General features: G+C 34.3%; 4 protein-coding genes across 5 annotated transcripts in view; 3 read left to right on the top strand and 1 right to left on the bottom strand.

Annotated features, from left to right (window-relative positions):
* Positions 1 to 3628: 3628 nt before the first annotated feature.
* On the top strand, positions 3629 to 5721 carry LOC110418300 (bidirectional sugar transporter SWEET12-like). 2 transcript variants are annotated; one of them, XM_021430990.1, is made up of 6 exons: positions 3629 to 3746; positions 4196 to 4232; positions 4365 to 4575; positions 4671 to 4832; positions 4944 to 5063; positions 5164 to 5721. In XM_021430990.1, the coding sequence occupies exons 1-6, from the start codon at positions 3707 to 3709 to the stop codon at positions 5449 to 5451; spliced, it is 858 nt and encodes a 285-aa protein (XP_021286665.1). In that variant the 5' UTR covers positions 3629 to 3706; the 3' UTR covers positions 5452 to 5721. The 2 variants fall into 2 exon arrangements, with proteins under 2 accessions (XP_021286665.1, XP_021286666.1); XM_021430991.1 differs by lacking the exon at positions 3629 to 3746 and adding an exon at positions 3960 to 4106.
* Positions 5722 to 10074: 4353 nt separating this feature from the next.
* Positions 10075 to 12625, top strand: LOC110418232 (bidirectional sugar transporter SWEET12-like). Its single transcript, XM_021430899.2, has 6 exons — positions 10075 to 10212; positions 10405 to 10441; positions 10566 to 10776; positions 10885 to 11046; positions 11236 to 11355; positions 12338 to 12625. The coding sequence occupies exons 1-6, from the start codon at positions 10161 to 10163 to the stop codon at positions 12623 to 12625; spliced, it is 870 nt and encodes a 289-aa protein (XP_021286574.1). The 5' UTR covers positions 10075 to 10160.
* Positions 12626 to 17771: 5146 nt separating this feature from the next.
* On the top strand, positions 17772 to 19687 carry LOC110417899 (bidirectional sugar transporter SWEET10-like). The gene is made up of 6 exons (XM_021430493.1): positions 17772 to 17933; positions 18066 to 18102; positions 18209 to 18419; positions 18530 to 18691; positions 18810 to 18929; positions 19090 to 19687. Exons 1-6 carry the CDS (start codon positions 17891 to 17893, stop codon positions 19357 to 19359), a joined length of 843 nt encoding a protein of 280 aa, XP_021286168.1. The 5' UTR covers positions 17772 to 17890; the 3' UTR covers positions 19360 to 19687.
* Positions 19688 to 24329: 4642 nt separating this feature from the next.
* The window catches only part of LOC110418348 (RNA pseudouridine synthase 7-like), a 12777-nt gene continuing 11354 nt past the window's right edge, over positions 24330 to 25752 (bottom strand). Inside the window, exon 12 of the mRNA XM_021431041.2 lies at positions 24330 to 24694. Coding sequence (XP_021286716.1) covers positions 24592 to 24694 — 103 coding nt within the window. The 3' untranslated portion in view covers positions 24330 to 24591. The remainder of the gene's footprint in view (positions 24695 to 25752) is intronic.

The following is a 25752-nucleotide window of genomic DNA, read 5'->3' as shown; positions in this document are numbered from 1 at the left end:
AGGTTAAGTAATGATTGAGAGATAAACCTACTATTGGGAACAAAGAAATATATGCTCCGGTACTTCATAAAAATGGAAGAGCTACTTCTTTTTCCGAAGCAACCTAAGTGGAGAAGTTGGCCGTCATTTTCTCAATAGTACGTGGAAAAATTGAACTCACATTATGACAATTAATTAATGAGGCACTAATTGTAGAAAACGTTTTCTATAAATACATCATACCAACACGCATTAAATATATATAAATATATATATATATAAATTTCTTTCAATATAATATTCAAGAATCTCTAGACTTTAGTTTTATTACTTATTATTATATATACATTAAAAAAAAATCCCACAATACAAAGCAACCTCAAAATGTTAGTTGGGCAATAATCAATCAAGAAAACGAGAAAGATGGCTGCCTAATTGTTCTCATTATCCCTGCACCTACCACAACTACCTAATACAACATTTTCTTTCAAGGGTCCTAAAATCTTTAAATTTTCTTAGTTTAACAATAATTAAGCAAGAGCCTGTTTATGGCAAGGTAGCAATGTGGTGTGGCTGTTGAAATTGTGAAAACTTTGAGACGTAGACGGCAAAAAGATATTGGTTGATAATGAAATGCATAATTATATACGAAGAGCAACATAAAAATGGAACAATTCTCACCTTTTACCATATGCCACTTAAAGTCAAAATTATTCTAGATATGTAGTTATACCAAGGTAATTTTATCACTCCAAGTGATCCCTTCTGATCATGTTCTTGCTCAATCGGCTGTGCATTGATTCCTCATGTAATGGTAAGGACAAAATGAAAGGCAATTACAAGCACAAGTTGTAGCTAGCTTTTATGTTTTCTTATGGATTTTCTTTGGCTTTGGCTAGCTATTTCCTTTTTGATTCTCACTTGTGTGAACTCATTTACGTCCTTTTGCAGCTAAACTGATCAGCTCCATTAACAAAACCAGGCAGCCTTCGGCCCGGGCAAGATAGTTGAAGCCTATGCCGCTTATTTTGTGCAAGATTATGAGCAAGCAAAATTTTTAGTTTATTCTCTCTCCAAATTTGTGCTAGAACGAGGATTAAAGAAATATTTTGTATTTAATGAATAATTAATAATAATAATAATAATAATTTTATATCTAATGTATAATTCATGTATAATTGATAGTTGTCTACTATTGTTATATTAAAATCTCATTAAGGTTAGAACCTTGAAGAAAAAGGGTTAAGGTTTAGGATCTGCCTCCTCTTTTTTGTAAATTTAGTACATAATATTTAAAAAAGTCACTGAATTTAGTGCATAATATAATCATGTCAAAAAGGGTTCCTAACGGCTGAACCCATTACACCGTTAAACCCCAATATGAGAAACTGAATACCAGGAGAATCTGTTCACTATTTCAGGTTTATGTGCACCTTTCCACCCTCCTGTCGTTAATGACAAAAACGAAAGCCATCAGGATTGGAACTGAATCCTTTCTTTTGTGGCTTCGGTTCACAAGATATTGGTTTTAATTCCACTTTGGCATCTGATTTAAGGAACAAAATTCGTATCTTATTCAAGGCTAAAAGTTTTCAGTTTAGTTGAAAGCGGCTCTCTTTAGTGCGAAAGTTCAAAAGTCTTTCTGATTTATAAGAAACAAAAAGATCTTGTATTTAGACACTTAGAGCGCATTTTGTTATTTGCTTGCCAAGTAGATTAACAACTCAAATTTACTTACTGATCAGAACTAAGTGAGTTTGATTTCATCTCCATTGGGTTTTTCCCAGTTTGCTACCTCTTAATGTAAATTGTAACTGTACGTTGGGTCCTAAAAATTGATATTGAAAGAAATGGCTAATGTGTAAATCACCCCTTTTTTTCATTTTGGCCAATGGTATTTCATCCTATTGAGATTAGGCATTTTAATTAAGGTCTCAAAGCGCTTTTGAGTTATAGGAAGTTGGAAGAACTCAAGAACATAACTGGCTTAAATTCTATGCTTGAAAGGAGGAAGTTTTCAAGTTCAAAGTTGTCTTTTCCTAGCGATATTCCGGGTTTTTCCAAGGAAAAAGATGTATTAGATTAAACATAAGTAAGAGGATTGGTTAAGCTCCATTTAAGCTCAAAGAAAGAGTTGCAGAACAGAGCCGAGAAACTTTAATTTTTCTGAAACATGGCTATTAGACAGGGAAAGCCATAGAGACTATAGAGATTGTTGAGAAAATAAAAAGAGGAAGTACAATGCCTAACGACGTTTGTTCTCTAACGTGAAATGGTTTAACGAGAATATGTTTAGAAATGGATCAAGTGTTACAATTCAAATTTGACATAAATCAGTCTCTCCAATTAAATTTACAAAAGGGAAGGAGCCGGATCTTTGGATTCATTGACCTAATTAATTACCATTTTTCTATGGAAATTGCAATGATCTTACCGTTGAATACACAGTCAGAAATAAGCAGCCCGCGTCATAACTCATACTGATGCAATAAAATTAGGCGTTGAAAAAACTGGAAAGAAATTAAGGTTAATTATCACTTTGATGTCACCAACAGTGGTGAGCAATCTGTGCAAAGGAAAGGATTATACCATTTTCCATCCAAAATGGCCATGGGGCGTGTACTTAATTCTTACAGACAAATAGAAACAGTTTGTTCTTGTAAGCTTAGAAAGTGCCGATCAGTCCTGTGAGAACAGATACCAGGATTGGCAAAACAGATTACTCAGTGTCAAGCATAAAATCCCCACTAACATCTAAGCCTCTAATTTTTTGCCTGAAATTGCAGAATTACTTGCCATGATACGCAACAGGATTTGGTCGCATGTGGCCGGCCTGGATCTCCAAGAACTGATATTTCTCTAGGATAAGCTTGTCTGAAATATAGATGCAGCTAGCGGTTCAAACTTCAAGTATCGATATTATTAAGGCATATATTGCTTTTCTTGGATAACAGATGCTTGATGTATTAAGCAATTATAATAATCCACATTATTCCTCTTGCAGATAATATTCTTTCTGGGCCACAAAAGAAACTAACCCAAAATTAGTTCACATTTTGTATACCCTGATCTGTCACATCTGACCCATCAGTTAATGGATTCTAACTTTAAAAAACTCAAGCCCATAGGAATGAAGGCCGTCGGGATGTGTTTCTGCATATGGATTCTAAGGTTTCCGCAATTGGGGGTGTGATTTTTGTCTTATATATATGTAGAAATCCTTGTAATTAAGTAGGACTCTTTCTTTCCTTTTTAGAACAAAAGTAAGCTTTGTTCCGTTAGGTTGTAGTATAACTAGACAATGAAACCATATTTGATTGAAAATGAAAGATTAATTAAAAATACCATCAATTCAAATGTTATAGTTCCATATAGAAATACATAAAAATCAATTTTTTAAATATTTTAATTCAAGTGTTCAAAAATAAATCCATTTATCCAAAAAGTATTTTGTACTCTTTACTTTCCAAAGCACAAAGTGAATTAGTATTAAATTGAAAACTAAACGAAGAGTTTGAATTAGCTCTTGCAGTTTCCTTTTAACAAACTAAGCAATAGGCCCTCTCTTGTCCCATCTTATATATCTCTCTATTAATATATCACGCTAAATGTGCCTCTGTCTGTAAAAAAGAATTTGGATGAGAGGAAGCTAGGATTACGTTTTACCTGCTTCTACATTATTTCTTTCTAATACCTTCTATCAGAGAAAGAGATCAGAGCTGAAGAGATGGCTTACCATCCATGGATAATTGTCTCCGGCGTTCTAGGTATAAAATTGCATAAGCAAGTACCATTTTCATCCTTACTGATGGTTGCACAAATTCTTTCTTATATCACAAGCATTTTCTTGTTTACTGCTATCGCGGTGGTTGGTGCATTCATTAATTTGGTGCCATCTACCATGGCAAGGCAAACGCTAAAGGAGAACTAAAAATGGAGTAAAAAGCAGAAAAGAAGAATGTCACTTAAGAGCTTAAAAACCTAGACAACCTTAGTTGCTTCTTTCTTTCTTTGTCCTGTGAAAAGTCTGGTGTTCATGTCTAATCTGCATCTTTTACATGTCATTGTTCATGTAGCTGTATGGTTATGGTAGAAATTTAGAATGTACATTATGTTTATTTCATTATGTAAGGAAAATCTAATCTTAATTTTCTTGTTCATTTTATTTCCTGCTTCTGAACCCGATCACAATAACAATTATGAATATTTATTTTAGGTAACATCCTCTCTTTCATGGTGTACCTTGCGCCTCTGTAAGTGTTCTCTGTTCTTCATTTTTTTTTTCCATTAATGTGTATTAAACTTTTTATATATAGGCATTTTAATGTTTCGGCTTGCTACTCAGTGAAATTAACAAGAGAATTGGACGATCTAATAAATTGCAGGCCTACATTTCTTCGGGTTTATAGAAAGAAATCGACTGAAGGGTTTCAATCAATTCCTTACGTCGTTGCACTAGTGAGCGCTGTGCTTTGGATATACTACGCCACACTAAAATCCAATGCTTTCCTTCTCATGACCATCAATTCCTTTGGTTGCTTTGTGGAAACTATCTACACCGTTGTCTTCATCATTTACGCACCAAAGAAAGCTAGGGTACGTTACGTACTAATTATAATGTTCTTCCTGCGATTTACGTAATCGCCTGTTTGAATATCGTAATGAAGATTTACAGTGCTGGGAGATTGCAGATTTTGACTATGAAGCTGCTGCTTCTGTTCAATTTTGGGGGCCTTCTCTTGATCATCCTTCTTACGCATTTTTTTTCCAAAGGACCAAGCCGGATCCATATTGTTGGATGGTTTTGTGTAGTATCATCAGCCGGCGTTTTTGCAGCGCCTTTGAGCATAATGGTCAGATTCTTTATCTTTCCTTTTTCTTTTTTATTGTTTTCTCTTTAGAACTATTATTATACTCTACCTCTGCCTCATTACTATTTTCTTACTTGTAATTAATTTCCATAGAGGTTGGTCATCCGCACCAAAAGCGTGGAGTTCATGCCATTCGCTTTATCATTGTTCCTCACCTTGAGTGCCATTATGTGGTTGATCTATGGCGTACTTCTAAAGGACTTCTATATATCTGTAAGAACCTGAAAGGATGACTTTTAACTCCGGAATAATATATATTTTTACCTTTTTCTCTGATTCTTTTTCTTTTCTTGTTGTGGGTTAATAACCTCAGCTCCCAAACATAATGGGAGTTGTTTTAGGGATGATTCAAATGGTACTATTCGTAGTTTACAAAAAGTACAAGAACATCGAGAATGAGCAGAAGCAATTACCAGTACAAGTTGCGAACGGAAAGAACTTAGCACCCATAAAAGCTTCCAATAATACGGACTCCTCGCTGCAAGTTTCCGGTGATGTTGAAGTGGGTAGAGATGAAAATCCGCATGATCATCAGTTACAACATAGTCATAAAAGCATCGAAAGCACCAATCAGGCTGAACCCGGACAGTGTTCTGTTTGATTTGCCTTTTACATTGCTTTTGTAGTATGCTATATAATTAAGTATAATTGTAATTAAAGCCAAGTAAGACGGGAGCAACCACTCAAATGCTTGGACTCCTGTGTTTAAGGCTTCTTTTTTAAACTGATCGATGCTGTTTCATTTGCATTCCCGTTTACTGTTGAAAGCGATCTAAGGACAGAAGGAACCGAGGAAAGTGCTTGGGGTCCTGGCTTTGACGTCTTTACTGGTGCTTATATGGATGATGGAGAACCTTGATATAAAGGCCTAATCACGCATTTAATGCAAGACAAATAAACAAATTACTATATATGAAATAACATGGCACACATTACCCTCTTTAATTTCTTTCTAAAAATTTCTATACGAATTGGACTATATATATATATATATATATATATATATATGATTAATAGATTATTTTTGAAATTTGTAAAAAGTGGACTTCAATTATTAAGACATGATTTTTAGGATTGCTATTGAATTTTAATCTTATATCTATACTATATATGAAATTTGTCTCCAAAGGGGTCTTCATTTGACATCTGCCCAGCAACAGATTGGTAATTTTCCTATGCCCTTGTTTATTCTATTCTTGTTGGCCCATGAAAATGGGCCAAATGGACTATCAAAAGCCAGCTAGAGAGAGACTTCTCCTATTCAATAGGCCGAGTAATCTTCAAGCTCATAAATTAAATTCGGTTGACTTCATTTCCATCTCATAATAACAATCCTACAACATATTGTTCCAAAATTTTCTCACAAACAATTCAAAAACACATGAGCGTACTTTTACTATTCCTCCCCTCTTCGTGTTCATTCAAAGTTCAACTCAAACCCAATTTAAAAAAAAGGGTGTTTTTGATTTGTGAACTATAATATTTTTTGGTTTTATTTATTTTCATTATATTTTTAATTAAAATAAATAATATTGGTTAATTTGTTAAGTAAATAAATCAATAAAGGAATAAAAAATGATTGTTTTACAGTTTCTCAATGATAGAAATTTTATGAAAATTTGTAATAATATTTTCTCAAGAAAATTCTATAAAATGACGAATAATTTTAGTGTGTCCCATTTGATAGTTGAGAGGATTTAAAAAAAAATTAACACTTGAGAATAATAACCTAAAATGTTATGATAGAAGTTGAAGTTATAGTCATCCGAACCTGGAGGTTTAGATCCCCCACACTCTCAAATTGCCTCCTTTAGTTCTTCCATATATAGATAAGGTTTTCTCAGGAAAGAATCATCGTGTGGATTCAATTGTTTTGACAGTATCATCTCCTATGGTGGATCTAGTCTTATTAACACTTGAGAATAATAGCGTAAAATGTTCCGCCATAGACTTTTTCACCTCTTTCAAATTGAAAATTCAATTCTTATTCCAAAAATTGCCTTCTATGTGATTTCTATTTGCCCTTGTTTTGACCTTGTTATGGAAGAACTTTGTGTTTTGATCTCCCTTCGATATCCATCTAACTCTTGATTTTTGTCTTCACTGTCCACATTTCTCCACTTAATTTCAGCTTTGATTAAGTCCTTAAAATCCCCCATTCTATCTAGTCTTATACCTTTTCCTCCAAGGCTGCCAACTGTTCATCCACATTGCCGAATATGTTCTTGTTCCACTTTTTTTTGAGCTTACCAAGCTTAGTTCTCAATCTATAATCCACCCTACCTTCCTAATCGATGGATTTCCTTGGACCATTGCCCACTTATTTCCTTTCTAGACTCTTTATCGTGTGGCCAACAGTCCAAGAATTCCAAGGGACATGACCCCAATCCACCATTTCGGACGATAGCGAGATGGGACAATGGCTGGAGAGCAATATCTCTTTAGACCTGTCTTATAGAAGTACATCCACTCCGACGTACCAAGAATCTGTCCAACCTACTCCGTCGGGATTCCCCACCATACCATGTGAATCTGTAGGGCTGTACTGTGGATTATTGTTATTGTTTTGGGCTGCAATGAGTGTTAACAGGGGAATGTCAAAGTGTGGACTGCCTGTATGCTCGTTGATTTTCCTGGAAAGTGATCCGTGCTGACATAAATCATTAGAGGGAAGTGCTGCATCATACCTGGTGCATGCTTCCTCTGTTTTCTAATGAATGAAAACTATTGTTATTCAAAAAAGAAAAATACAAAATCAAATTCAGGTATGTGTGTTTATTTCTTTTATAATCAATTACATTGGGCCTTACTCTAAAATAAAAGCTATTTAACAAACTTATACCCTGGAGATCTTCATGATTAGATTAAAAAGAAAATTGTTTTCAAATTATCTGTCCTGTAGAGATCTTCCAGTAATAGTAAGTGTACCTTCAACTTTCAAAAAGTGTACCGTGTACCTTCAGGTCTATCAAAAAAATAATTTAAAATTTGTGAGTTTGAGCCTTGAGGTGCCACTTGACACTTTCAAACAAACTTAGGACATGAAAGTCGGCTTCGATCGTTTACAAAGTTATTACCAAATGCTTTGGTGATTGGCAAACGCTGCAGCTGTCTGCTACAACCCCCTATCCCTACAATGCAAATTGTTGTATGGGGCCATGCTTAAGAGTATATTGAACACTTATTGAAGAACTACAAAACACAATGGAGTCTAATCTAATCAATAAATTTTGGTTAGGGATATATTAAGATTAATTAGAGGTCCCAATCTATGCACCAGAATGTTAATTTAGTCAAAAGGCCTTTCAACTACTACTAGCTATTACGATTTTCAGGAGTTAGGTAAAGTAGGTTTTTGTTAGACTTTATTCTCCTTTTGGGCCTTCCATCTATAAGACGACAATAAGCTGAGACTTTGCTCTTCATTCAGAAAATTGGATTTCAAAATGTCAGGTGATCATCTGCTAGACCTCTTTAACTTTTCTCACATGATTTTTTCTATACATTCTTCTTTCCCCAAGATTGAATCCCCATATCCAGATGGCTTATATTGACATGTTAGCATGGAACTGTGTCAAGAATTCAACGTTACCCATTAAAAACAAAATGATTTGTCAATGATTGATTACTTGACTTACCGGACCAGAAATTTTAGAACCAAAGAATGCATTGATTGATATTGAAGTCACGCATTTGACTAAACACGGTTAGGAAAAAGGTTTTGTACGGTCAAAGCAAAATCAAAGTTAATAATCCAAGTCAGGTAATATACCACCATCCAACAAAGGACATTATAAGGATCATTGGACCAATTGTTTTCATTATCTATCTACCTATCATGGAGTCCAATTAAAGCTGGAGTGATCAACATTGATATAAAGAAAACTTAATTATAGAATAGATGAATTATTGTTGCAGAAGCAAAAAGAGACCTTTTAAATTTTAATTGTAATTTGAAACACATGTTCCAATCGCAACCAAAAGATTTAATCTTCAACCATAGCCGCAAGAATAACACATTTAAAGGGCTAAGGCTCCCAAACATTCCTGCCCGTTGAAACAGTGTTCAATCTAGCCGCAAAAAACTAATTAAAGCATTAGAGCTTTTAACAGCTTGAAAAATTTATGTCCCCTTTAATCATGCAAGGTTCTGCAAGTGCCAGGTTACGGACAGCTTTCGTTCTCAAATTATATGTTCATGACAGTGACTAACCTCGTACCGCATTTACATCACACGTGCAGCGGGCAAGTTCCCACCTGAGCCAGGTTTGGAAATATCTGAATTCTAAAAATTGTTTTAAATAGTGATCGTGGTCATACCAATCATAAGGTAATCTTAATTATTCGAATCATGGGGGATATACATTATTTAGTAAATCTTATCATTTCAGGTGGTCTAGTATATTTTAACACCCCACCTTCCACTTAGAAGCCTATCTTTACATAAAGGAATTCTTCAAGATCATATAATATTCGGTTCTTTTTTGGGCTTTCGATATCCTATTCGTCAGAACAGCGCCAAAGAAATGGACAATAAAGAAGGAAGGCAGAATCGTGGGAGAAGGATTCTGAAGTTTTCTTATGTCATGGTAGATACATATAACTGTCACTAAATGAAGACCCGGCACTTGGAACGATGAGAAGCTGACTTTGAATCCCCTGTTCACGCGTGACAGTCAAAAGATATGAGATAGAACGCAATAGCAAGTTAACATTTTGCACTTCACCACCACCGAAAAAGCGAAGTTAATGAAAGCCCAGGAGAAAGAATTTTCTATGACAAATCAGTGAATGGAATAGTGCAGAACTGCCTCAGGCTACACCTGTCTAAGTTCATGTGGAAGCATGGAGATTCCGTACATTTAAAGGTCCTTTGAGTGGGGAGATTTGTGTTGGGGGTTTTGCCGGTTGTACGTGACAAATGGGCTGTTAGAACTGATGAGGAGCCGCAATATTTGATACTAAAAAAATACTTAGAGAAAGTGATATGGGTGAAATTGGGTGTTTGGGCATGCAACGCAAGTCTGGCAGAATACTAATTTACCTGACTGCTTAGTGTGCTGCGTTGGCATGGTGGGTGCGTAAATTTCTATCCTACGACCCCACAAACCAAAGTATATAGTACATATTTTTAATTATTCACATTTCATGCAACAGCAGCGTATCGCCTTCCCTATATAAATCACGACCCTGTTCTGGCTTTTGCATCCCAGCTTGAGTGTGAGAGAAATCTAGGGCTTTTCCTTGCAGCACGGTTTTTACCTTGATCACCCCTTTGGGAGAGAGAGACAGATAGAGAGATCCGAAGAGATGGGCGTTTTTGCTACTGATAATCCATGGGTTTTCATCTCTGGTCTCCTAGGTACATAACTAATTTGTGCAGAGCTTATAATAGAGTTGATCATACTTAGACCTACCTCTTTAATTATCTTCTTCCACTTGGAAATGTTTCAATTAAACTCGCTCCGTGATAAAGTTTAATGTTCTCAGTTAATTTAGGAGGAGAAATACTAGAAAGAGCTGATCATTGTCTCTGTTCTGATTAATGATGTAGGTAACATTTCCTCCTTCGTGGTTTTCCTAGCTCCACTGTAAGTGTGTTGAAGTAATTTGAGCTTTCATGGTTTACTTGATTATTTTTTTTAAGCAATAATATATACCATAGTCAAGACAAAGAACTGACACTGAAGGACTCGTCCATGTAATCAATTTCAGACCTACTTTTATCCGAGTTTGTAAGAAGAAATCAACGGAAGGTTTCCAATCAGTTCCATATGTGGTTGCACTCTTCAGTGCGATGCTTTGGATGTACTATGCCTTCGTCAAGTCGGGAGCTTTCCTTCTTGTTACTATTAATTCCTTCGGTTGTTTCGTAGAGACCGCTTACATTGCTATCTATATTGCTTATGCACCAAAGCAAGCCAGGGTATTCTCTCTTTCTCTCCCTCTCTTTACCCTTGGTTCTTTTTCGTCTTTCCATTTTCACCTTAAAGTTATAATAAACTCTTTGCATTAATTTGTAAATGAACCACAGATGTTCACGTTGAGGATACTTCTGTTGATGAACTTTGTGGGATTCTGTTCCATTCTTCTTGTTTCCCGCTTTTTAGCAAAAGGATCGAACCGAGCCCAAGTCCTTGGATGGATCTGTGTCGCCTTTGCTACAAGTGTATTTGCAGCACCTTTAAGCATCATCGTAAGCATATAAGCAACCCCCCAAAAAATAAAAAATCTACTTTTTACTTACTATATATGTTGTTACTTTTTCACGCTTTCCCCCCTTATTTTAATTGATTTCTTTCCAAAGTTACGTGACTCCCGCTTCCTAAACATTGTTACTTGGATTAAAATATTGTTATAACTTTTTTACATGTATGTTTTGCAGAGGCAGGTTATACGTACCAAAAGTGTGGAGTTCATGCCGTTTTATTTATCATTTTTCCTCACCCTAAGTGCCATTACGTGGCTTCTTTATGGCATATTCCTTAAAGACTTGTATATTACGGTCAGTGACGATCCACTGAAATACTAATGAACTATGACAAAAATCCCCTAGCATAGGTTTCTATTAGGCAGATGACATAGCATCAAATTGACAAGAGTTACGCATAAAAGTTAATCGAAATTTATTTAATAGTAATAGCTTTTGTGTCACATGCCTTACATGTGATTTGACGCGTAATTAGTTATATTCATATGTACAAAAAAATTACATTAAAATTTAAAAATTTATTATCTATAAAAAACACATAAATATTAATTATTAAGCTGATAGAAAATGATAAATTTTTTACGAGGTGGACAAACTTTTTGTTGAATGATAGCACTATGAGTCTATAGAGCACAAAGAATAATAATTTTAAATTTGAAATTAATAATCCACTTGCATAACTAAATAAGGAAAAACATAATCACCATTGAAAAAATAAATTTGCAAAATAAGAAATGATCATAATATAAAACTCACTAATCCGTACAATGTTTCATAGTTTTGGATGAAGTATTATTTATAATCATGAAATTATTAAATACTTAATAAAAAGCTTTTAGGATTTCAACTTCAACTTCTAATCTTTCAAAAAAAAAAAAAAGATTTCAACTTCTAAGAATGAGTAAAATTGTAAATTACTTAGATAATTAAATGAGATTAGAATTTTGTTAACAAATATAGCATTTAATTGAAAGCCATTGAATGGATTAACACTTTTATTTATATGTTGGATAAATTTATTATTTAATCTTTATAATAATAAAAATGATTTAAAATATAATTTAATATGACAATTTAAAAGTATAATAAGTAAAAATGTCTGTTTTTGTTAATAAAAAGAATTTCAACGTATGGAAAATTTTTAATACAATAAGTTAAAATATCAGTTTTTTTCAATTAAATTTTTTTTTGACATCTATACTTTTATACATATTATAGATTAATCAGAAATTAATCTATATTACTGATTTAAATTACGAATTTCTTATTTTGACAGATTCCAAATGTTCTGGGTTTCATCTTTGGGTTGCTACAGATGGTGCTGTATGCAATATATAGGAACTCCAAGGTGGTAACCAAGGAGGTAGAGGTACCAGAACATAGCATCGATGTTACCAAACTGAGCACAGTTATGAATTCTGAGGTGCAGGAAATGAGTTCAGAGCCCGACGTCGCCCATGATAAAAGTATTGGGAGCTGTAAGGTACAAAATGAACACGATCAAAGGGAGAAAATCCTGGAGTTTGCTAACCCAAACCTGCTGCTAGGAAAATGTGAAGCTTGATGGATTTGTACCTTAACCCCTCTCCTCTATTCACATGCAGTATCACATTTAGTTCTCTCTCTCTCTCCTTCTACTGTGATATATAATATTTATGTATATGTGAACACTTAATGCTTTTATTTTCTGATGTTTAATTATCTTTGTAACAACTTGTAAGCCTAACTCATGCTAGAGGGAGCTAAATAATAATAATCATGTTAGTATATTATATCTTGTTTTCATTTATTTTTAGTACGCAACAAATTATAAGATTCAATTAAATAAATATATTTATATATAAAAGCACTTGAGCTTTTGATTTATTGACTGATGTATAATCTTTCTATTTAAAAAGTGTGGTTCGAAATTAAGAAATAGATAATATCGACATAATACTTAAATAGGTTTTTAAATTATTTAAAAAAATTTAAATAAAGTTTTATTCTTTTATTAGGTTCAATTAAATTTATATATTTTTATTTTTGGTCAAATAAATTTTTATAATTAATAATTGATTAATTACCATTAGTTAAAATATCACTTGTCATTTTATATTAACATGATACTGATATGGTATTAATATAGAGAATGAAAAATATCATATGATCATGTTATCATGTCAAATTAACATATCATGTTATCATCAATTATAATATGTTTACATATCATATTATCATTAATTATAATATGTTAGCATGTCATGTCAGTATCATGCGCCATAAAATGACTAAGTTAATCATTAGTCATAAAAAGTTTATTTGGTTCAAAATAAAAATATGAAAACTTATTTAGCTCAAAATAAAAATATAAAGAGTTGATTGAACGTAATAAAAGCATAAAAATTTATTTAATTTTTTTTGAATAATTTAGAAACTTTTTTTTGCATATTATACCCACATTTATCATTTTTACATTCCTTAATTTGTTCATTATCAACCAAAAAAATTAATCATCACATTAATTTTTGCATTTACTTGTTCTATTTGGCTCATTGTTCTTTGTTTAGATAAGCTTCCTTGTTATAGCATGTTTAATCACAATATCTTTTATTTCATTTTCAAGCCTCTTTCTATATACATTCTAATTTTCATCTTCATTTTTCTTTTTTTGGTTCTGTCAATGAAAGATTTCATTGATAGTGAAAATAATTACAAAAGGTAATAATTGTTACTTAAAGAGAGCCTGTTAAATAGATTTGAATTATAAGGAGATGAGGCAAAGTGGCGCAAAGCATAAAGGATGGCTATAAGCTTAGCAACGTTAGACCCTTGACAACCAAGGAGGCCGAAAAAAACCCCAATAACAAATCCGTTTGAATTCCTAAAAACGCCACCACAACCAGCAAACCCTGATTTGCCTTTAGCAAAGCCGTCAATGTTGAAATTTCATCTTTGTTGGCTCATATTATCTTTGGTTCCTTTTTTTTTTTATCCCCTTGACATTACTCTTATATACGGAGGTTGTATTGAATCGTTATCCTTTGACCAAAACTTTTTTCCTTTCACAGACTGTTACATGGGCGTAATACAAGGATATAATTTTCTTTACAGTACTGATTGTGAAACGTAATCTTTTGGCTTATTGTTGTCATGATACATAACACAAATAGCATGAGGGCATGGAATTCCAACAAGCTCCCATTCCCTATATGTGCTCATCTCATTGAAATTTACTTTATGATAGTCATTGCCTTCAATTACCTCAAATCCGCGATCACTATTATGACCCAGCCTGCAATGAATAGATAGTTTCATATTTTTCTTCAACTTGTCCTACCTAGGGTGATATGTTGGTTTTTCAATTTTGTGCTCAATTATGCTCTTGACATGTATATGATAATATTTTTATATTATATTAACATGTCACATCATTATCAGTTATGATAATTTAATATGTTACGTCAACGTCACGTGGTATAAAAGAATAAAATATATTTTAATTAAGTCAATTATTAATTTTAAGAGTTTGTTTCACTTAAAATAAAAATATAAAGACATACTTGATTAAAAATAAAAACAAAAAAATTGAATTAAATATAATAAAAATATAAAGACTTATTTGAATTTTTATGAATAGTTTAGAATTTTTTTTTAAATATTATGTCATTATCAAACAAGTCACTCTCACTATAAAGGTATATGATAATTTAATTATCACCTACATATATAGAAGGGTTTTTGTGTAGTAAACAGACCCCAGCTCCTTTGCATAAATAAATGCATGTTAGGTTCATGGTTTGTCTGGTAGGGGTGCCATCGACCCCAACCATTTCCCAACATTTCGGCCGAAGCCAAATTTTCCATGTAGTCGATCATACGACTCATACCCAACAATTCTTTTGCAAAAATAGTTGCAATAAATTAGTCAAACAAACTACCCATAATTTCTTTCTCGTAGGAGAAGAATAATTAAGATAAAAATATATATATCAGGAAACTGTTTTTTTCCTCTCTCAGCCAAGAAAATAATTGCATTGATGGCTTTTAAATATACAAAATAATCCAATTTGTTATAAATAGTAATAGATTTATAGTAGATTTAAGGGATTTATTGCAATAGATTAGGATTCCCAATGACCTGTTTAATTATTCACCTTTTTGGATATGAGTGGCTCGGTCGGATACTCTGCTAATTAAACAAAAAATAAATGACAAATATCTACAGCCATATATCAAATATTCCTACCAGGACTACTGTCACATTCTTAATTAGAAAATACACGTTTTTTTTCTTAACTGGCAAATACACTTGTCTCAACTACCCTTAATGATGACGAAATTTTCCAAATTTTGATGAAAAAAGGACATTAAAACACATTAAATGTTATTATTATTTAAACCAAGTTTTTGTTGTTGACAAAAGATATTAGTATATTACTAGTGGAGTTATGTTTAAATAAACGGACCATTATCAACTCGACTTTTTCCCCACTATATATGATCCCTCGATGCTTTTGCCTATATATGCTTTCCAATTTGGGATATGGAATGCCACACCTATTCAATTTAAAATTATTTAAGCACTTACTATCGCACTTCTGTAGAGTATACAGCCCAAAGAACTTATCTGCTTTTTCTTTTGGTGGGTGGGGTGTTCAACTTTCTAAGTTCTAACCTTACAAATAGGGTACTGGAAGCAAATCCTTATCCCATGTCTGCCCTGCCCAATTCTTGGGACCATGCAGGCAGGCTTTACTTAACTGCCTCAGGTGGGCCTTTCCAAGTTGCTTAATGCTTTGATTTGCTGATAATTTTGCCAATCATAAGGATATACGTATTCTTATTTCATATATTAATTAATCAAATGCGAGCTAACCATAGTTAGCTACACCTAAATAAAGGCCGCTGCTGCATGCATGGTGCCACAGCCACAGTTCCTGGCACTCAGATTCTTTTCTTTTCTTGTCCAAAATTTTTTACGTACTGAATTTTTCAAGTTCAAATAAAATAATGGATGTTTCATCCCTCCCCCCCCACCCCCCACTTTATTTAATCTTTTTTTTAGTGGGTCGTAATGTTGTATGCATGATGTTTTGGATAATGTGTGCTTTGTTAGGTGTTAACCAGCAATTTCTTGAATTGATATGAACAAGGAAGGATACTCCATCTGCACACGCGAGTTACACGTGATTCCAAAACAGGATCCGCTTTTCGGGCAGCATGGCGACTGCTTCTCTGGCCATGGGGTCAACTCGCGAGGGAAAAAAAAAAGTTGTTTCTTGTTTTGGTAGAACAGCATCTCCTCCATCGGCCCGATTCTGCACCGTTGATGGCCTTCTTTCATGCCAAACGAGTTAAGATCCTTAATGGTAATTCACCGTCCTCAGGTGCGATTACACCTCAGAAAACAAAAACAAAAAAAAAAAAAGAAAAAAGAAGAAGCTCTTTTAGTGCGGGGTTTCAGAGTAAGTATTTCATCCCTCCTGACGCCCCCTACAACTGATCAGATGGGGCAAGTGGGTTAGATTCTCATGAATCAATGTACGATATCCATCCAAGGATCATCATCATCATCATCAACTAATTTGTTTTAAGCATTTCTTCATGAGTATGATAATTAATTAGCCAATATAAGAGAAAAATGATACTATAAAATTTTTAACTTGACAAAAACGATGAATTTTAATTCAATTAGCCAATCCAAGGAGAAAGACTAACTTGCTACAAGGAATACAATTATTACATTAGAAAAAGAAACCAACTATACACAATACAAACAAAGGAGACAATTCATGAGCCAAAATATAGTGCATATATAATTACCTAGAGCGTTGATAATGGGCATATTATCGACTTTTGCTAGTATAATTGACAAATGAGTTTCATTGATTTTATCCTTATAGACTGAGGGTGAAAACAATTAATATTATAGAATCATTTTCTAGAATTCAATTGTAAGATTGAAAACGGTACATAACATGGCAAGTCTTGGTTCGCAGTATTACTTCCGTATACATCTTCTAGCTATTTTTGTTTACATGTCATTAAATGTGAACAATGAAATATTTTATGATTATTAGCCATGTAAATCATTAAGCACATCGTACTTGGGTGTCCTGGATCTATCAATTTAGTGGGGCCTGTTAGCAATTTTTTTACAAAGTGGGGTATTTGTCAAAATCATTTCAATGGGAACCAAAAGCTGATCGAGTAGTTATGGAAACATATCCAAGTTGGAGAGGTGAGGGAATAAGGAGAGGAAGTATTACCCCGATTTAAAAAAAAAAAAAAAAGAAAAAACCCATTGCAAGCTCCCCAACCAAATATATTGTGACCCAATCGAGTATGAGTTGTAAACCTTAAACCACTTGGTGGGTGACACATCATAAAGAGCCATGGTGGGACCCTCGGGATTTTGTGTATGTACTAGGAATGGTACTGTCAAGCAGGGCTTGGGTGGAGAGTGGGTGCTTGCATTCAAGGGCAACCGCCCTATTTCGGATAAACAGGCACTAAGGGGCCGGAGGGTTGGGGTTATAGAAAAAGCTATAAGCATTCTGTAAATGTAAAAGTTCACTAGTGAGGAACAACCCCGGAAAGAAAACCCATAAAATTATAATTCATCTTACCCGCATTTTAATTTCTTACGTGCAACTTGACCACACATTTCTTTCCGCCCCCTTCCATCGCTATAAATATCGACCCCCGGAGAGGCTTCGTAACTCGTGGGAGTGAGAGTAAATAGATAGCAAGAGCCTCACTTGACAACACACACTTCTTTTGAGAGAGAGAGAGATTGAGAGAGAAAGAGAGGAAACGATTACTTTAACATCTAATAGCAATAGAGATGGCTCTTCACCTGCCTTGGACTTTCGTTTTTGGCGTTCTAGGTATAGAAATATTGATGTTTCTTCTTCCTCTAGGAAATATTAGATTTTATGTGCACTTCTATGAGGGTTCAATGAGCATTTCTTTCTCACTGTGCTAATACCCTGTGTTCTTTTTCTTGTTGTTTGTTTTAGGCAACGTCGTTTCATTTTTGGTTTCCCTTGCTCCTTTGTAAGTCCCTCGTCATCTATATATTTTTTTTCCTTTTCCGTATTCTTCTGGTGAGTGTACTCTGCCTTAATTTCTCTTATTAATGGACGGTGATCCCTCTTTCCAGGCCAACGTTTTACCAAATATACACGAAGAGAACATCCGAAGGGTTCCAATCAATTCCTTACGTGGTGTCTCTCTTCAGTGCGATGCTTTGGATTTACTACGCACTACTTAAGAAGGATGCTGTGCTTCTCATAACCATCAACACTTTCTGCTGCTTCATTCAGACTTTTTACATTGTTGCTTACTTTTACTATGCTCCCAAGAAGGAAAAGGTATATCCCAGAAAAGCTTTACTTTCGCCCTCTCTTACTTTCTTATGATTTATTGCTCCTCTTTTAAGTTCAATATTCTAATTCGATATCCAAACATGGGGGAATTTCAGGTCATGACTGTGAAGCTTATCCTTCTGTTCAATATTTTCGGGTTCGGAGTTATCTTTCTCTCAACTTTCTTCCTACAAAACCCCTTGACCCGCCTCCATGTTCTTGGATATATATGCATGGCATTCGCTTTGAGTGTGTTCGTTGCACCTCTTTGCATTTTGGTGAGGATATTAAAACCACTTTATTAATTTAAAGAAATAGAATCTATTCATACCCTTTTACACCATTCATTCAAATTAAAAGTCAGCTTAACAGTATTAATTTTCAATTCTTCTGCAGAGAAAAGTCATAAAAACCAAGAGCGTTGAATACATGCCATTTACTTTGTCAGTGTTCCTCACCTTAGGGGCTGTGATGTGGTTCTTCTATGGCCTTCTGTTGAAGGATATGAACATTGCCGTACGTTATCTCATTCATGCAATAAAGCTTTTGAACTCACTATCAATTAATTTAAAAATTCTCTTTTCTTCATGAATATCTATGACATCATCACGTTTAACTTTTCCTTTCTTTTACTATTAATTAATAACTTTTTCTTTTGGGGTCGACATCTCAACAGGTTCCAAATGTACTTGGCTTCATCTTTGGAATTCTTCAAATGATACTTTATGCAATCTACAAAAACCACCCCAAGAAAATGGTGGAAGATCCAAAGCTTCACCAACTATCAGAGCACATCGTTGACGTTGTCAAACTAGGCACCATGGTGTGCTCAGAAGTGAACGCTGTGGCTCCTCAGCCAAACGAGACAAACAACAATGGAGGAGTTGTTGAAGCTCAAAATATTAAGGGAATCACTGCGGATCATGACGCTTCCAACAAAGTTTAAAGTATATGCATATTCAAGTGTGGGAGGCGCCACAAAAAGAAGGTCCACTTGGATATGTCTACGCCACGTGTAGTTTGAGTTTGCATGGAACACATCTACCGGAGCCACGCAAAATAAATTTCCAGCCCTTTACTTGCGCACTTTGATTTTAAATTAATGTTTTTTAATGTCCCCTCTCATCAGGAGTCCAATGTTCGTGTCCATTCTGTCCCTCATCAGTCAACACCCTGGAATCTTTCTCTCCCCATCTCTCTCATATCTTAATCTGTATTCTGTAATTACTTTTCTGTTGATGTTTAATTAATGAAATGTCTATATTTTATAATAATCATGATGATCATGATGATGATCTTTGCCAACTTTTTTCTTTTACAATCTATGGGAATGGGATACTTTTAAAAAGTTATGTAATCAAGTGTTTAGAATAATAATACGATGTTACATTAGGTGTGAGGCAACTTTTTGGGTATGATTTTATTATTTTAAAAACTCTTGCTTTAAGTCTTATTGCCCATTTGTTATCCTCAACTACATATCTACAGGATTCAATAAGAAAGAGAAAACGTCAGGTTACTCCATTAACATAGCCAAAACAGAGAAGAAAAGAGACAGAAACGATTCCGGGCCAATGTCGCCTTCTCTAGATATACCCTGTTCCCACTTTTGGACAAGTAACTTTACCTCTTCCTTTTCACCACTGATTTCTGTCTTTCTTTCTTTCTTTTTTAAACAGTTTAGTTGAGGGATGAAGGATAAATTTAGTTCTTGAATTTTTCAAGAATTAAATTAGTATATTTTTCATTTTTTATACTTTTTTTTATGTATGAACTCAAGAAAAAAAAAAGAAATAGAAGTAGAAGGAATTAACTCAACGAAACAAAACTAGCATGATAGTTGTTTCATCCACACACTAGCTAGCCTCATATTTAATTTCCTAAATAGCTGTTAGAAGTCCATTAAGAATTTGTGTCCTAACTGTATATCAAAGTTACATATAATTTTGCAGTAAAAAAAATAAATTATCTTTGTTTAACCTTGTAAAAGAGTTGATTTTGAATTTGCTTTTGGAATTGGGGGAAGAGGGATTTGATACTTTTTAAGTAAAGAGATCATGTAGCAACTAATAAATCAAAGAATCTGTATGATTTTGAATTCTTTATTCTTAAATAAAAAAAAAAGTTGTATATTCTTCTTACCACCCTTAGATTCTCATGTATTCCCTTTTTCATATGAACAGCTCAAGAATCTACTCTTTGTCTTATTGGTACTCAGAAAAAAAAGAACATGATTTGGGCTTAACTCAACTGATAAGATTAGGGTGAGATTTGGATTGTAATATTGTTTTCTTTTTGAAAAAAAATCATTTAGTCAAAACCTAAAAATATTTCTTTCTCTTACTTTTTCCCTTTCTTTTTTTGGACTTGAGCTAGGGTTTTTTGAAAGGTAAATTATTTGAGTTACCTGGATTTATGATAATCTTATAATTTTATTGAACCTCTAAACCTATTATCAAATAGTTAACATGGTATATCACCAAAAAAAAAAAAGTACTTGACTTTAAATCATTTGTGTAAAAAGTTGAATTTAAAACCACATACGAATTTTAAACCCTTGAATTAATTTACCACTAAGATAAACCTGTAGTAATTGGGTTTTGCCGTTTTAGATAAATGCTTTCAAGTCAAGTCATGATGTTTAATTATTAAAAAGAAGGAGAAGCAAGCTGGAGGGATAGTGCAGAATCAAATGGTAACATTTTGGTGCAAAAGCAAGGCGGTTTTTCTTTTACAAAAAAGAGCTGGCCTTCTCCCATATCCAACCTCAAGGAGGTAACACAATATTGGGCACCTAATCGTGAGTGCCAAAAATGAGCAATACATCCACAATGGAGGACAAAAAAGTTTCAAGTTGTAAATAGAATCTTGCCAACATAACATTCAACAAATCCATACATTTTGATCAGCAAATGCAAATTCATGTGCCAAAGCTTGCTTTCACTAGTGCTATTCGATTGCTAATAACAACAACAATTTCTGGGGTCTAAAATAGGATAAGTCAAGAGCAAGAATGAAGGTTTAATGACATTTTCTCATTGCAGGCCAATCCACTCCTCATACTCCATCATTTCAATATAGCATTTTTAGTATTGGCTCTTAGGGATAGCGAATGAATGAATGACCTAAAGAAGTTTCCTTTTTTCTTTATTATTATTATTATTATTATTGACTTGTTGTTGGTTTTGTTTCAACGGTGCATTCAAGGCCCACAAACAGGACCAGGTGCCTTGTTCTTCAGTTCATATCGCTAATGGCTAATGCCAACATGACCACTTCCCAGCATCTGCTATAATTTGCTCATTATCTTGAGCTTCGTATTTCCCCGTGAGATCCCAGCGTTCCGCACTTTAATGGTTAATGCCAAAACAGGCGAGATTCATGGGCACTAAAATATTAGAGCAAATTTCTCAAGCACACCCCATAATTATTAAACTTGTTTGCATTCGTCATTCTGCTGCTGGGTTTCTTTAGAATGCTAATTCTTGAAAATCTTGTCTATTATTTGGATAAGTCAAAAAGATGGGTAGGCATAAAATACGACGTTTATATAGAGGGTACGCTTTCTTTGTCCTAGCCGATCCACTAGCGACATTTTGCCAATCTGAAGTTAGTACCTTCTGAATTGATTCTTTCATTCCTCAATGAATATTTTTACCCTTGTAAGGAGTACCTTACAACCAAACATCAAGCAAGGACTGCCTACTAAATCTAAATAGTGGAGAATCTCAGATTCTATCCGTAGTGTCCAGTGACTCGAAAGTAGAGTATCAAGTCGCTCTAAATGGCCCACCATATCAGTTTTACTTCCAGGCATGGTGAAAAAGTAAAAAGGTTCGTAAGGTAACAAGAGATGATTCAAATCTTCTTTCCTCAACCTCAAGCAAAAAAGTAACATTTCTTGCCAAGGCAGTCTTGGTTCAGTTCAGTAATTTTATAGTTTTGTTTCTGTCTAATGAATAATTCAAGCCATTGGGTCTCATTGCTTCCACAAATTTGGCACTTTTAGATCCCAAGCTCACAGCCCGGATTGAATGGTGTCCCTACAACCAGAGCTGAGTGGAGAGTGGGAATTGCACTTAACAACGGGTATACCAGCAATATTCCCAGATGAAATGTTTGTTTATTTCCCTTAAATTATGCAGAAAACGTTAAGTTTGAGTTGAGATTAATATGCTTACAATAGTAGACAGCAGTTTTTGCACATTTAGTTTTTTACAATAAATGTGTATAATGGCTAATGATCGACGAGGTTCATGTCAAAGATAAGGAAGATATTTTGAAATCTTTCATTTTTCAGGTTTAAATCTTAATATGTACGAATTTGATTCCATTTTGTGTTGAATTTATTTCATTGATTTGTTTAGCTCACGTAACCATGTAATTGTAATTTTTATAATACATGTGCTGTGCCCTCATCTTCCACATTGCTACGTACCTACCTCAGATAGGTCAAGTCCTAATGACAAATTTTCTTTTAATATGATGACTCAAGTATAGGGAGTAAGAGGGCACGATGTGTGCATTTTCATTTAATTATTTAGGGATTTGAACCTGGCAGCTCACAAGATAAGGAGGATATGGGGCTACGGAGTGGAACTGCAGTTTGATAGATATATATTTGCATTGCCAGCATCAGCAGGGAGGACCCTTTTTGACCCCCTTTTTTCCTCCAATAATTTCCCCATTCATCGAAATCTAATTATCAAACTAATCCAGATCGACATGAATTAGCACATATTTATCTCCTGGATTATTTTTGATTAGAAGGCACTAGACATACCATTTGTGCCTCTTTAATTTTCTTTTAGTTTTTGAGCGATAAGACTGGGGGGCTAATAGCTCTCTCCATTGCCTGGAAGTGGAGGCAGCACGTCATACATTTCTTTATGATTCCCCTTTTTCCTAAATCTCAGTTATCCCAAGGAACAAAAGGATTCTAATAATTGAGATGGCATGAAAGAATGGTAGGCAATATCTGCTTCTTTATTTCTTTTTATACAAGATAAGATGCATGGGGTGGTTGTCAGTTGCCGTGGGATACCAGTTGGAGCTTAGCTCTCCCAACCCAACCCAACCCAACCCAACCCAACCCAAGCCAACCCAAGCCAACGCAACCCAGGATGTCAATCACAGCGCTTTTCCATGCAGAAAGGAAATCTTTTAATGCAATAATATTTATTTGATGATAAGGTTGATACGTAACATGACGTCAAGTTATTAAATCATTTCCATCAGTTCATGCCCAATTTACAAAAAGCTGGAAAAAGATTTAAGACAGGTGAGCGAAATATACGTCACGAAAAAGCTCTTCTTTTTCTTTGGCATATTTTTTTTGCCAAAAGAAAAGAAAAAAAAAACAAAAGTTAAAAGACGATAAGATCATCCTTACCTAAGCAAAGCAAAAGTGCATCTCTATCAGGGAATTCACCACTCAGTCTCCCTGTTAAAAGTGTTTTCCTTTCTCTGTAGTGCCTTTTGTGAGCACAGTCCATTTCTTGGTTCATCAAAGCCTACGAGTTATCCTTGTCTATTCACCCCTGAGATAATGCAACAAAGTTTTTCTTTGTATCTGATTTTATGGCTGTCACACTATCTCCATGACATCACAGAAACTATGATTTTCATTGTCTTTTTATTACCAAAAGTGCACAAATTTAACACCACATGCTCCACCAAAAGTTGTGTCGGATGCCAAAGATAAAAGAGACCATCCATCTAAACTTTTATTTTGCACTACCAATTCCCTCACATGTTCATCTTGATCTGTCTCTGTTCAATGAGATCTCCCTGAAAATACCAGATTCAACTAGAATTTCATGACCAGCTTTTACATGCTGGTGTTTCCACTACCAAGCTTTTCCATGCTCAAAATGATTGCAAAATCATGAACTTCTTGATACATGTCAGTATTTTTATGATAACATGTTCAGAGTAAATATTAGTCAGTCCAAGCTAAACTGTTCCAAAATGGTGTGAGACTATAGAATAACACTTGGAAAATACTGCATTAATTAAACTGACTTAATTTAATGTACATTTTAATTACAACATTGTTTCCTTGGCCACAAAAGCTAAATTACCTGTCCGCCTAGGGGATGAATTCTACAATTTTCAGCAAACTATAAGAATAAGAGCAGTGCATTTCTCAGAAGAAGACAAAAAAGCAAGAATAAAGTTAACTGAGTGATGCCCAATCCGGGTATGGGCATTCATAAACCCATCCAGGTCCAGAGTACTGAACACAATGTAGCCATAATCCCTCTTCATGCCCGTCATATCTGCCATAATGGCAATAATAGTCAGAGAGAGTGAGTTGAAAGTGCAGCTATTAGATTCTGCACTTAAATATAAAAACTGTACATAGTTATATGCAGCTAAAAACAAAAAAAAAAAGGCTGTTCTGGTTGTATAAATAGAGTTGAATGCTAATGATCTTCTAAGGTCGGGCAAATATAACTTTGTTAACTATATTTTAACTACTTAATAATAGAAAAAGTACATCCGCTCTCCCGATAACTTAAATGTTTCTACAGGAGAGCGTGCTTGGTAAAACCCAACCTAATTTCCTAAACCATGACTTTTATAAACACTGATTCAAATTTAAACAAACAAGGTGCGATCAAAGTTGACACCCCAGGCCATGCACTAACCTCCTCGATTGAGACTAAGAACCTTCTAATACAATTTAACAACCTAATAAAGAAAGATTTGACTGAAAGAACATACATTCTCCAACCTAAATACACCATCGTCCTTTTCTGCTATATTTATTACCTAAGTAGATTATGTAAAATCTACAGATGATGGATTAAAAAATGAGTCAAGGATAGGTGACTTCACATCTTTCTCTGTTCTCCCTTTTTCTTTGTTTTCATTGCTTTTTTGGTTCATAACTAGCTAGCAAAAGCATGAAAACAAAATTCTAGGAATTTCTATCTGACCTTTTTCTTTAAAAGTGTATCCACCCCGTTTCTAAATAGATGCATTTAGCAAGGAGACCTTGCATGCAGAATTTTCTTTTGGTAGGGGCAGTGATCAGAAGAAATCAAAGCAAACCATATGAAAGCAAATTTTCTGATACACCTTTCTCTTCAGTTATTACATGATCAACTCTGAGCAAAATAAATCATGAAATAACTAGTAAATTTTGTAATTATTGCTGTTTAAAGTATGAATCTCAACTTGCAAGAAACTAGCACTAGAGAAATAGCTAGCATTAGGAAGGACTTCTGGTTATTTGAAGTTTGGCTTCAATTTCTGGCTTCTACACTATTAATGGTCTAAAAGCACCATCATAACATCTTGGTTATGAAATCAATTCAGCAATTCACATGGT

This window comes from Theobroma umbraticum, unplaced genomic scaffold (assembly GCF_002168275.2).
Source record: "Theobroma umbraticum cultivar Fairchild unplaced genomic scaffold, ASM216827v3 scaffold_50.0, whole genome shotgun sequence".
NCBI lineage: Eukaryota > Viridiplantae > Streptophyta > Magnoliopsida > Malvales > Malvaceae > Theobroma > Theobroma umbraticum.
This window is presented reverse-complemented; position numbering and strand designations above follow the sequence as displayed.